Consider the following 13,561-nt stretch of genomic DNA (forward strand, 5'->3'; position numbering starts at 1 on the left):
TACATGCTCTTATGCATCTGCACATAACATGCACGTCTGGACACGGTACTGTGGTTGTAAACCCTCTGACAAATTATATTACGGCTATTTATCGACAGAAGTGTTTGATATTTCCCATCACTGATTTTAAACAACATATATACGATTGTGCTATATACCATTTTCTGCATGCTATTGCTTTTAAAAATCAACAAGCAAATTATTTGATGCAAGAAAACAGATTCAAATCAACAAAAAAAGTGAAAAATATAAAGTTTTACCGAAGAGAAAAAAAAAAACACGGAACAACAACAAAAAAAGTCACTGGAGAGTGATTCCATAAATACACAAATGACAAATTTACATAATTAGATCTCTGATTTGTTTTTATGTACATAAAATAGTATACATTTGTGTAAAAAGAAATGCATGATGACATGGACATTTTAAAACATATGAGGTATACAAGTAAAAACATGTACTGAATAAGGCTCTTCCATTCAGTGAATATCAGGCAAAAATGAAAAGAAACTAAAAGATGAGACAAATCAATAAAAAGGATAAAGTCCCCTGTGGGGCTTTATCCTTTTTTATAGTCAGCTCCAGAGCGTCACACTTGGCTCTGGGGCTGACTATAAAGATGGCTTTGCGATGGCTAATTAAGTGCCGTGGCCACTCTTTCATTTGGTCCTCTCATCTGTGTGAATCTCACACTTGTGGGCACACCGGTAGTACTTTCCTTCCCTAAAAACCTACAGCTGATGACTAGTGGCATCTCATAGGTGGTGAAAAAGTATTGATATGGGCTTCTTCTTCTTTTTTTTTTTTCCAGTTTTTCAAATATTTGTGCGTGCATTCTCATGTCCACATTTACACAATGCATTCTGTAGACATTAAAACAAAAAGAGGAGAAATAAAAACACATTCAGAGAAAGGGTCAAATTCCCTATACTGGAATGTAGAGATCGGAGAAACCAAGCATTCGAGGATTGTAGTGGAGTCATCAGGTTAGTTGTCATTGCCGTGAAACACCTTGTCTACTCCAGGTATGTGCTGTCATTGTGGGTGGAGATCGGTTTCTTTGATACTTTGATAAAACCTATGAAAGTCCTTTTTTTCACCGTGTTTTGCATGAAAAAGAAGACATCAGTATAGAATCAAATATCCTTGCCAGATGTGACTCCTCAGACATGAGCGCTGTTCCTTTAAAATTCCCATAGAGGGCGCTGTGAGGCTTCCTTTATCAAGCTGTTTGCATAAGGAGATATGCACGACCAAACACACACCGAATTTCTCCCATGATATCCAGGTGCCTCTGTCAGCGGGCCTTTTACTGTCACACAGATCCCAGGAGGATTTCTCTGAGAGGAGGAGGGGAAGCAGGACTCGAGTCCCCCTTCCCCCTCTGCTCTCCGCTTCTCCACATCCTCATTATCGACCGTCCTCCTGAAAATAAACACAGTGAGGATGGGAATGTTAGCAGAGATACATTAATTGCACAATACGAATTTCTCAAGGCCACAATATTAATGCTTCTATGTAGACTTAACCAACATAAATGACAGAAATAAAAACGACCAAACAACTTAATTTAAAAAAAAAAAGAGAATGTATTTTAAAATGATCTAGGTCAGTGGTTCTCTAGTGGTGGGTTGTGGTCCAGAAGTGGGTCATGGGTTCACTCTGAATGGACTGTAAGTGACTCGCAACCATGTCAAGTTTGTGAAAAACTTGCTGTCTGGGCTTTTTTTTTTTACCCCACCCCAAAGCTACAAATATTTTTCCTTGAGTGACTCTGGGTGAAATGCATGGCATTCGTCCCACATGATGTGCTCATGGAGCATTGTTTTTAAAGTTTCTAGCTGGGAGAAATGTGTCATTTTGGCATTTTTGATTTTGGCAGGCCTGCAGTCTGTATGGCATGTTTTCTTTCAAAATTGCCAAAACAATTTAGAGAAAAAAAATCTGCAAAAGATTTTGAAGAAAAAAAGAAAATAATTCCAAAAGTTAAAAAACTACCTTAAATTGTAAAGGAAAAAAAAAAAAAAAATCGCTAAGGCCGTCTTGATTTTAAGGGGTGTAAGAAAACTTAAAAAATAAAAAATAAATAAAATTATATATATATATATAGTAGGCCTATATGTCAGCACATTATTCAATTCTGTGAAGAAATTAAAAAGTAAAAAAAGTAAACGTTTTCAAGACAAACTGCTTACAGCATGTCATCCCTCTCCGACCTTTCCTGTCTGTCTGTCTATCTATCTATCTTCCTACCAATCCTTATCAATAAAAGTAAAATATTAGGATAATGACACAATGAAGACCTGAACACAAACTGTATTCACAGTCTTTACTCTCTGCCTCATCCTGCATAAGAAAAGTACAGTTAATAGACTTAGAGATTATTAAACAATGGCCAAGCATCATTTAGAAGAAAACACTGACTTTGTCAATAAAGAAGCATATTATGTATGTTTGATTGTTAAAAACTAAAAAGAAAAAAAAAAAGGACAGAGAAAAAAGTTTCTGAAAATAATCATCTCTGACGCAATATCCATCGTGCTTGTTTTACACAAACTTCCTGCAGTCATTGTGTCACTATTTGTGTAAATTGTTCAGTTCACCAGTTGTTCTGTGCTGATATTGTTATGCACTGAATATAATATAAAATATCTCACTTAGTCAGGGGTCGTCACCTTATGGTAAAAAAAAGTTCCTCAAGGAAAAAAGTTGGAAACCACTGATCTGTGTGTTATGCCGTGGTCATTACACAGCACACTTACACAGACTGAAATCTTCTGCAATGTTTACGTTAGAGTTCTGCTAGCCTTTACTTCCCATGCCACTCTAGCCAATCACAGCCCTGCTGGTATCGGCCGTTAATCCACGGGGCTGAGCAGACCGGCCTGCTGCTCAAAGAAGCACTGAGTCGGGTTTATCTCCACATTCCCCCACTTTATCCCCAGACTGGCCACAGACGCAGAGACGACTTGACACGGCTACTGATATTAATCCAAGTGTCAGCATGGACGGCATAAAAACTGAATGATAGACCTTCAGTCAAATGAGCCACAACTTTATCCTGTGCAAGTCACAGCGTGTGTTGTGACAGACGCCAAACAAAGTGCATTGAAATCGTCTCTATTTGCACTTCTGTAGTTGTGCTCCATTGAGCAGAATTAGTTTGTTAGGTCGCTCTACCGTGTAATGAGTGACGCTTACCATGAGTCATGCTTCTGTGTGTGTGTGTGTGTGTGTGTGTGTGTGTGTGTGTGTGTGTGCTCTTGTTCCTGTGTGTCTTTGCGTGTGTGTCATTTAAGCAAAGCCACAGTTAGCCTTCTCAAGCTTATTATAGCTCAGTGTGCTTGGCCCAGATTATTGGGCGTGCGTGGAGTCAGAAGGTAAACCGTACTAGTGCTGACCTCCCCTGTTCTCAGCTTTGGCCTCTCACCTCTGCGGCACAAAGTTCATGAGGACTGTGACTTTAATAACCCGACCTGACACAGCAGTACACCAATAAACAAAATGCTGAAGCAAACAAAAGAAAAACCAAGACAGGTGTATGCGAATGGCTTTTACTTACTCACCATCGGTCCAATGAGGCTTCAGATGTCTCCACAATCATCATTCTGGGACTGTAGCTCTGTCAAGGCATCCACTTACTTTCAGGCCTCTTCAGCCCTCTGCTCGTGTCTTGTAACACCGTGCTGACGAAGCGATTGCCCTTATTTAATTCACTTCAATCGTGCGCCCATGTCTGGGGAATTCAGTGCTGACAAGGCATCCTTTGATTCCAGCTCTGTTCAGTAATTTGGGGTAGGGGAAAGGTACAGCGGATCAGTCAGAATTTACAATCACAGAATTTAATCAGTCATCACTTCTATTGAATCTTCTCATTTTGCCGACACAGAGTATGATAATCTATGTAAATATCCAGCTGATTAAACACTTAATCAATTAATCAAAGTGTGACAGAGTTTGATGTTTTCACAGTTTGGAGTCTTGGCGTGAAACTAAGACTCATTCGCACCGATATGTTTTTGGCTTTGGCAACTATTACTTTGTTTAGGCCAAATGTCCACACTACTTTTGCATTTTGGAACCCCTAAAGCTGAGACCTTTATATACAATATCCTTTATATGACTAAGTAGAGTCTCATTGAAATTTTAAATCTCTTTTTCAAGAGTGATCTGGCCAAGAGGGTAGCATAAGACATGGTTACAACAACTAATACAAGCAGACAAATACACTGTCACACATTACATAAGTGGGCATAAAACCCAAAATAATAAATAAAACACAAGAACCAGTTGAATACATAAACATGTGCAATTGTCTGAATCAGTTTCAGTGATTATTTGAATGCAATCACAGATTCACCTCGTTGTATGTCCAAGCAAAGAAATCTTACTTTTCTTTACTTTTTGTCACCTCCATAGTATTTTCTTTAACTGATCAACTAACCACAGAAAAGACGATCCACCTTCTGTTGACACTGGCGTGTTCATGCCCAGTGTATGTGTATGGTCATGTTTTTTCAGGCATGTTTGTATGGACAGTGATTATTTCTGAAATGGTGCTAAAATGCTGGTGTGAACGGGATTGTTTTCACATAAAAATGAATTAGTGTGGATGTGGCTAAAAACTAACAAGTTAAAATGGAAAATATATCCCACAATCAGCAGTTTACCAAGTTAACGCATTACTGCTTTTTGTTTTACACAATGAAAGTGTCACAAAAGTGAATGAGTGCATTATTACATCTTTAAATAGTTTTCCGCAATGCCATTGTTTTCACTTGCTTAGCTGAGCAGATGACACAGTATTTATCACAAAGACTTGTCCAAAAAAAGTCTCCATTTCTGAAAGAATGAAGGCAAGTTAATGAGATACTCACTGATGCACTCAGGAAATCTCCTCCTCGATCTCTTCTTCTGTAATGTGAAATGTATTTAATGCAGTTTCATAGGTTTTTCAAGTACAAAGCTACCAATCCATCTCATTTCGACTCTGCATCCCCTGAAACAAAGAAACAGTTGATTCAAAATAAACAAGTAAAGCAATAAGCACATACATTATCATTTCCCAAATATCCATATTTCACAACGAGGAAGCAATTTATCATTTCTGTTGATAAGAAGGCTGCCAGCTGTTGCCTCCCATCCTAAAATCAATCCATGTTTCTAAATTAAAAGTTTGAAAAAAGGAATTGCTAGCGCCTGTAACTTTTAGAGAAGTATTGAGTTCACTCACCCTCCTCTCTTTAGTTCACCAAAAAGAAGTGAACTTCTTTCCAAGGCCAGACAAAGCTGCAAGAGAGACAAAAGGAGGAGAAGCCAAATATCAGAGTCTAACCCAAACAGTGACAAACGCATTCAAGAATTCAAGTGTCTAAAAGCTCAACAAAACCTAGAAACAGAGTTCCCACACATTTTCATGGACAAAATTTCGACAGTTTTCTATGACTTTTTAAGAACCCATGATGTTTTTTTCCCCTTCCCCACTTGCAGGGCGCTTTTAAAACATAAACATAATTTCAGGCAGCTGGCACACATGAGGGGAGAGACAGGAAGTGGGGAGAAAATTAATAAACCTACATGATGCAAAATAAAATGTCACTAATTGACGCACATTAGAGCAACGTTACATCAACAGTCTTAGAAAATACATAGGAAGGTTATCCATGCAAGATTACTGTAACAATTTCATTACACACAGCAAAATTCCATGACTTTTCCAAAACTTTCAATGATTTTTAACCCTTCAAAACCTGGATCGACATTGATTTTCTCTTGCTGCTTTCAGACACGTGCATTCTGAGCAAATTGGTTTGATGTCTTTCGAGAACATGGGAGAAAAAAGACAATGAGCAACTTGACATGAAATGTTCTGCAAATTGCAAACAAAAAGTTATTATAATAATTCTAATAATAAGAAGATTTTTATAATTATTAGAATTAAATATTTAAAGTTTTAAAATTCAGGTCATGTCCTTGTTTGCTGCTGTTTTTTACTTGCCTTTTTTGCTTCTGTTCAGGTAATTTTCTCATACTTTTAACTAATTTGTTGCTAATTTTTGGCTCATTTCCTCTCATAAGTTGCTTGTTACCTTCTCCTCATTTTGAAAGAAATCAATCCAGTTGGCTCAGATTTTAAAAATTCAACGACTTTTCCAAAACTTCCAATTATTTTTACTTATTCTATGACTTGTCTATGTTTTTTAAGACTGTGGGAACCCTGTAGACGTTGTTAGACTCGAAAATACATTAATTTATGATGACTGTACCATCTCCCAGTTTTCCCGCCTGCTCTGCTGCGCCTCCTTGCAGGATTTTAGTGAGAACGTTGTCCCCTTCAGCGGGTGGCGGTGCTGCGGCGGCGCTGCCGATACCCATGGGTTTGCTACCAATCCCTACAGGAGCGGCCTTGGAGCCTGCAAACAACAAACATCATCACATATGTCGTGGTTTGCCTGTGGTCATTGAGTGGTTTATGGTAAAGGTGGAGCTGAGACTTACCGATGCCTGTTAGAGGAGGGGTGGCTGTTTTGGTGGACTGAGGTGCTGGTGGGACTACTGTCGTAGGTTTCACTCCTGTGGCTGCGGCTGCTGCTGCTGCTGCAGGTGCAGCATCCATTTTTGCCTGTTGAGCAGAACAGAGACAAGTATTAAGCACAAAAGTTTAAATTGCTACTATATATAATTCTACACTATATCTAAAATGTAATCCTAATTGAAATATAATCAAATAAAGTTAATCAAATAACTTCTTATTCTATGCTTCTTTTTTTTCTCAGTGTATTCTGAATTTTCCTTTCCACTTCTGTCTGTGTACAGCGATTGAAAGTAATTGCATAATTTAATAGTTATTTAAATAAATATGGTAAAACACTTTCATTTAAATATAATATATTACATACATTTAATGCAAAAGTCGTACATTATCCCATGTTCAGATGTAAAGGAGTAAATATTTGCACATTATTTAATGTGGGGAAAAATGTATTGAAAAGGCACTGGTGTTTTTAGTATTTACAAATTTGTTTTCTTTTTGCATTTATTCAAGGTAGCATATATATAAAATATATTTTTCTTTTTTTCAATGTTTTTTCTTATTAAAAGGTTTTTCACCTTATGCTACAACCAGCTGCTAATGATATAACTACAACTCACTATCAGCTAGTGGCTAAAAGGTTAATGAAGAGATGGAACTTATCGAACTGTCTACTGACTGATCTATCAAATCAAACTGCTGAACCTGAAAAGAAATGAAAGAAGAAGAATGAAAAGCTGTTTGGTCACCAATTGGAATCCAGATGGATCAGTCTCTTTCAAGTGGAGAATCTGCGCATAATTCAAAATAACTTGACAGTGGATATTATGCTCGTTATCAACTACAAGTGTCTTTTTTGAGTGAGTCAGATTGTTCTCACACTCTACAATCAAAACAAACAACTGTTGCTTCGTTTTGTGACATTTAAAAGTGTTTTTGAAGGTTTACGCAATAGGACACTGTGATAATGGCATCTAATGGTTTGAATTATTATCTGTCACCATGACCAGCCTCTTAGGAATATTTTAATAAAAAAGAACCACACAATTCAGGATTTCAAAAGTAGCACATCCTTTAAAACATAAAGTAGGAACACTTAAATGGTAAGTTAGGTATTTTTTAACCTGGACCCTGTTTTACCATGTTTTGTGTCTAAATGACTAATGGAGACAACTTAAAAAAAAAAAAAATCTCTTTGGCATTTTTGTTTTATTTTTAAAGTGAGAGAGGCAGAAAAGCCAAGGGAGAGAGGAGAGATGGAATAAGTTCAGGTTCATATTTGAAGTTTGGCCGCTGTGGAGAAGACTTAGCCTTAATGGTATGTACTCCACTCGGTTGGTGGGGAGTTCTCACCACTCCTCAGAATGACCTTCCAACATGATGTGTGCATTTGCAACACAATAAGAGATGTATTGATATATAGTAGAGGACCCGCCCCTACTTTTTATTTGTTTTTAAATTACCCTACCCTAGGACATAAATTAACAGTGTGAACATGCCTTGAATAGCTATGGATTTAAAAAAAAATTGTTGTCTCCATTAGTCTCTTAGACACAAAATAAGGGAAAATAGGGTTCAGGTTGAAAAATGCCAAGTAAAGTAAAACAAGGTTTAGGTCCACTCACCGCTGTCGTAGCTGGCTGCCCTGCTGCAGACCCTGCTCCAGGCTGGCGTCCCTGTGGTGTGGCTTGGCCGGGTTTGGGCTGCTGCTGTGCCGGTCCGGCTCCTGCGGTGGTTGTTGCAGGCTGGCTGCCTTGAGGCGTCTGGCTGTGCTGCGGTGGCTGCTGCTGCTGCTGTTGTTGTTGTTGTTGTTGTGCACTCTGCTGCTGCTGCTGCTGCTGTCCCTGCTGGGTACCATCAAGCTGTTCTGGATGTCTCCCAGACTGTCCCTGACCACCTGACCGCTGCTGCCCAGTATGGGCCTGAGAGGGCTGCTGCTGCTGCTGGGATTTAGGCCCTGCTGTGGACGGATCCTGCCTTCTGGGGGTTGTCCGATCTCCTTGGGGTCTCTGGCTCCGTCCCCCCGTGCCGTGGTGATGACCAGACTCTCGAGAGAAGTCACCTGAGTTCCGGGGGCTTCCCTGGCTAGAACGAGTGTCTGGACCGCCTCTTCTTTGTGCAGATGAAGAGCTTCTGCCATCAGAGCGGACATTTGGGTCTTTGGGGTGTGTCCTGGAAGAACGGGACGACCTGGGATCCTCTGAGGTGTGGCGGGAAGAACTGTGTCTACCAGAACTGCTGCCATGGTGACGGTGATCTCGTGGTGTTGAGGAGGAGTGTCGTTGTTGGCTGTAATCATCCTGGGGACAGTATTCCTCTGGAGGTTCATCATAATCATGGTAGGTGTGTTTACTACGCCTGCCTGTGGATGAGTGACCTCCACCTCCATGATGTCTTGAGCGTTCAGAACGGGCCTCTCGTGGCTTCTCAAACCAATCAGTCTCCTCTTGGCCCAAATGATAGGCTTTTAAAACCAAAACAAACAGTATCAGTCAATTGTTTTATGTGGTGAAAGGAGTAGCATGCAGATTGAAGCCATGCAAAATAATGGGGAAAACATGCTCCACAGCCCAGAGCCATGCGCAGTTTTGAAGAATCCAACAGAAAAAAAGTTAAAAAAACAAAAAAAAAAAACCAGACATCACCTTTCACTAAAAAAGGATGCGTGCAAAACAAAAATACAAAACAGGCATTTTTGGCTGAATTCATCACAGGGAACAATCCATAAAAAAAGACAAACAAAGTAATGTCACTCTTCCTAAAATTCCACACATGGCATGCAGTCCCTTTCCAGCACACTTTAAAGGTGGGAGGAACAAATGTCAGGCAGCACAAATGATTCAGCACCAGTTACCTTCACTGTCAGAAACAGCACAGTGCATGTCATCTACTAGGTAAGGGTCATCTGGTTTATAGACATGACTCCTGGGCAGGTCCTTCTTGTGATGGTCCTGCACATCTGGCAGCGAATGGCTGGAGCCGTACTGGTTCCTCACATCATGGGCGTCTGCTATGCCAGAGCTTCTTCCCATGCCTACAGGCTTTCCAACAGGACTGAGCGGGCTTTCCTCTTCTGAGTTCTGGGTGCGCACTGGAGCCCTTCCACTGCGGCTGCTTCTCTGAGACCTCTCCATAGCGTCTCTCTCGTAAGATTTGCTCCTGTGGCCTGTGGCATCTCTGGATGAAATCTTGTCCATACCATATCCAGTGGATCTGGACCTCCCGGAGCTATACATGCGGTCCTCCTCCTCAAGACCATCTCGACTGGTGCCGTAATATTTCTGCTGGTCATATGCGTTCTTCTTCATCCCGTAGGTGCCGTCATCCTGAATCTTCTTGGTTCTGGACACAACTGTACAGCTGCCTCCTGTTGATGTTGTCATTGTGTATGAAGCAAGGTCCGACTCCACATCCCGCGCTTCCTCAATAGGGGAGAATTTAGAAATCTTCTGCTCCATTCCCTGCTTCCTGTGCTTACTGCGTTTAGAGGAGACTACTGCAGGGGCGAGATTCTTGGGTGCGAGTTTGTGGCTACTGGAACTGCTCCGTGATGTGTGTTTATAATCATCATAGTAATAGGAAGAGCCTCCGCTCACTGTGGTGCTTGTGCGACTGTCCACTGCACTCTGGTACCCCGTTGTTCCTGTGGGTCGGCCATAAGCATCCACAGACTCCTCTTCGGGCCGACCGTAGGCACTCCCACGTGCAGGGCCATTCTCACTGCGATACCGCCCTCCTACAGGATGACCTAGCGCATCAGTAGGTTGGCTAGTGTTGTCTTTTGTCAACTCACTGATGTCGTCAATCATGACATAGTTCCTGGGAATATTCTGCTCCAGGTTGGAGGTGTAGAGTCCATCTGAGGCGTAGGCAGAGGTGGGGCTGTCCACAGAGTGAGTGAGGCCAGGCTCCGGGGGGCGATACTGTCCATACGCGTTGCTGTAGACTGAGCCAAAGTTGGTATCTGGAGCTGAGGTAGCCACTGACACTGCTGGGTTGCTAATAACTTCGTAGTTGGTGGGGAGTTTCTGCTCAAGGTCAGCCAGGGATGTTTGTCGTGGTCTTTGATGAACTGTGAGGATCTCTGCCTGGGGCTGGTACGAGAGCCCGGGTTGGTAGGAACTGTGGCTGGGGTAAGGAAGGGTCTGGCTCGGCATAGGCTGACCAGGTGGATGGAAACCCTGGTGACCGTGCTGCTGCATGCTGAGGTCTGTTTGGTAGGAGGACTGGCTGTACATGCGATTGGAATAAGTTCCCTGGTTCTGGTAGCCCGGGCCTGGAGGGGGATGAGGCTGGAACGTTCCTGGTTGGGGTGCAGAGGATGAAGGATACTGAGGAGGCTGGAAACCTATCTGTTGGTAAGGAGCGCCTGGCTGTTGCGTTGATGGCTGACTTTGAGGGTATGGATAAGACATATAGGACGAGGTCGAGGGATACTGGGAGGTGGCATTGAGGTCATTAGTAAACTGGCTCAACGGTGCAGTACTGGGCCTTGTCAGCAGACCATTAGCATCAAAGGTTCCTGTTGCAGCCACCAGCCTGAGGTTATTGAGCTCACTGTCCGACATGTAGTCCCGAGCATCACCCATACACCTCAGGTAAGCCAGCTCTCTCCTCTCCCTCTCCTTCACCATGGTCTCCTTACGTTGGGTGATGCCGAGCTCTAAGTAACGTAGCTTGGCGTCAATCTCTTTCTCTTCCTCCTCCAGTTCAGCCTGCTGCTTTCGGAGTTTCGACGACTCTTGTTCCACAGCTTTTAGTTCGCTCAGTAGGCCGGCCTTGGTGACCCCCTGGGCAGGTCTCGGAAGGACCCTCTGGGGCATGCCAGGAGAGCTGTACATTTGCGCTGGAGTCACAATGGGGAGCGGAGTCTCCTCTGGAGGGGGGCTGGGAAGAGTCCTCTTTATTTTCCTCATCAGAGAGTTCTGCTGCTGCTGCAGGGAGGCCATCTGCTTGGAGAGGCAGAGACACATCAGCAAACACTGAGCTATAAACAGAATGTGTTTATGTAAATTAGACTCATTACTGTACACTGGGTACTCACAGAGGGTCTGCACATTTCTTTAGCCCTGGACCTAAGTGAAGAGCTATCAGCCTGATACGCTGTCAGAATACTTGGTTAATTAACATGTGTATGATGGGGGCGTAAGCTCCATCAATAGTTCAATTAACATAGTTTGATGTCATTATATTGATTAAAACGCTGTTTCACTGAAGCCGAGAGACAAAGTGACTTTTTTTCATTTTATGCCTGATTAACTATGTTGAGATGTTTAGTAGTGGCAGTCAGTGCAGTCAACGCAAAGCACCTCTTTTACATAACAATACTGCAAAGTGGCTAAACTTAGGGATTAAATTTAACTTATTTTACTAAACAAGTAACATTGATAACATTGTTACTGCTTTGAATTAAATATCAAATGTCTCTACCATTAAATGTGTTTGAAAAAGCACCATTTGTGCTTCTTCAGTTCATATCTAATTTTAATAAATGTGGCATCCATGAATGTCAGAATAATTCTTAATTGAAAAAAATACTGCACAAAGACATGTTTGTCTGGATAGATTTGTAAATGTAAACATCAACATGAAATGGCAATTTAATTTTTTTCCAAGTTGACTGGAAACATCAGAGTATAATGCATTTTCATGTAAATGTATTTTCAGAAACATTTTCCTTTTACTTCTTTTATAAAATATCTACAGTATCTAGCCTTTTTTTCACATAGCTTCAAATATTTATGAATTGCATGCAGGTAAAAACAGTAAAAAATATAAACTACAAATAAAAACACAACATAAAAAGGCATTTGTGCTAGTCTAATACTTACAAAATAGCTGTGTTGGGAAGCTCCATGGTCATATTTTTAGGTATCCACATGAGAACCGTGTATGAAACATTAACACTAAAGATTAGAAGTGCAAATGTGTGAAATGCCTGAAATCCTATTGCTATGTTTGCTTCTCGGACTAATTTTGGTCTAAGTGCACAGCAATGTTAATTTACTTTGACCAGCTGCTAACAATCAGGAAGACAGCAAAGCAGCACCAGGATTCCTCCACATTGTATGTCCCCCTGGCAACTCTCAAGGCTTTGCCAGATATAGAAGACATGACAGAGACGTATGTGTGTGTGTGTGTGTGTGTGTGTGTGTGTGTGAAAGAGAGAGAGAAACAGACAAAAAAGCAGAAATGGGAGAGATAAGGGAGGAGATACAGCAGAAAAGGATGATGGGAAAAGCTTTCCTGGCGTGGCCAGCTGCTCTCATGAGAACATTCTGTCACCTTCTTGATGCCAGATCCTGTGTGATCATTACACACACAGCATATTCTGCATAAACATGCATGTACAATTTTTTACTCTCAGACAATGAATTGACAAAAACTGCCTTAATTAAAAGGCCTCGATTTCTACTGAATGTTTCTCCACATGCTAATTGGCTCTTGTAAATGTTAAGTGAACTTATTTTTCCAGGGTTCGGCACTAGTATGCACTGATCTTTAAATAATAGTTTGAGTGCAACAAAATACCCTGCAAGTTTTATCACATCCTGAATATTGTCAGTGTCACCTCAAATACATACTGCATTCTATCCCGTGAAAATTCACATGTACGGTAATCTTGACATCATTAAATGTTGTGTATCAGCAGCAAAAACATATGTTGTATTTGATCAAAAGACTTACAACTCCAGGGGGGACCTAAGGCATTAATGCACTGCAGCTTTATTTAAAGAAGCTATGCCAGATTTTTCAGGGGTTGCTGCATTTCTAAAAATAGATATTTCTTCTGAACACATTCCCCTGAAATACAGTGTTCTGTATGTTTATTTAGGGGTGTCAGTTTCAGTCAGCCTGACACCCATTAACTGGTAGTTAACCAGTTAAATTTTTAAGGAAAAAAAAAAACAACAACTGCGAAATTAAAGTGAAATACAAGAGGCCTCTCCTTTTAATTTGGCACTCCACAGACTCATAGAGCTTAACGCCACATTTCAAAACAAAGCTCTTCATTTAGAAGCAGAGAAA

General features: G+C 41.1%; 1 protein-coding gene across 4 annotated transcripts in view; it reads right to left on the reverse strand.

Moving 5' to 3' along the window:
* Positions 1 to 1,281: 1,281 nt before the first annotated feature.
* The window catches only part of bsnb (bassoon (presynaptic cytomatrix protein) b), an 89,325-nt gene continuing 77,045 nt past the window's right edge, over positions 1,282 to 13,561 (reverse strand). For 2 of the 4 annotated variants that reach the window (XR_006106859.1, XR_006106857.1), the window contains exons 6-13: positions 9,387 to 11,481; positions 8,158 to 8,996; positions 6,499 to 6,622; positions 6,267 to 6,413; positions 5,234 to 5,289; positions 4,878 to 4,999; positions 3,567 to 3,778; positions 1,282 to 1,425 (exon numbers count right to left, since the gene is read on the reverse strand). Coding sequence is in view for 1 of the 4 variants with exons in the window: in XM_042507653.1 (XP_042363587.1) it covers positions 5,249 to 5,289; positions 6,267 to 6,413; positions 6,499 to 6,622; positions 8,158 to 8,996; positions 9,387 to 11,481 (3,246 nt within the window). In the remaining 3 variants the exon portion in view is untranslated. Of the gene's footprint in view, positions 1,426 to 3,562; positions 3,779 to 4,877; positions 5,000 to 5,233; positions 5,290 to 6,266; positions 6,414 to 6,498; positions 6,623 to 8,157; positions 8,997 to 9,386; positions 11,482 to 13,561 lie in introns of those variants that run through there. The other 2 variants (XR_006106858.1, XM_042507653.1) reach the window with 2 other exon arrangements.

This window comes from Plectropomus leopardus, chromosome 2, assembly GCF_008729295.1.
Source record: "Plectropomus leopardus isolate mb chromosome 2, YSFRI_Pleo_2.0, whole genome shotgun sequence".
Taxonomy (NCBI): domain Eukaryota; kingdom Metazoa; phylum Chordata; class Actinopteri; order Perciformes; family Serranidae; genus Plectropomus; species Plectropomus leopardus.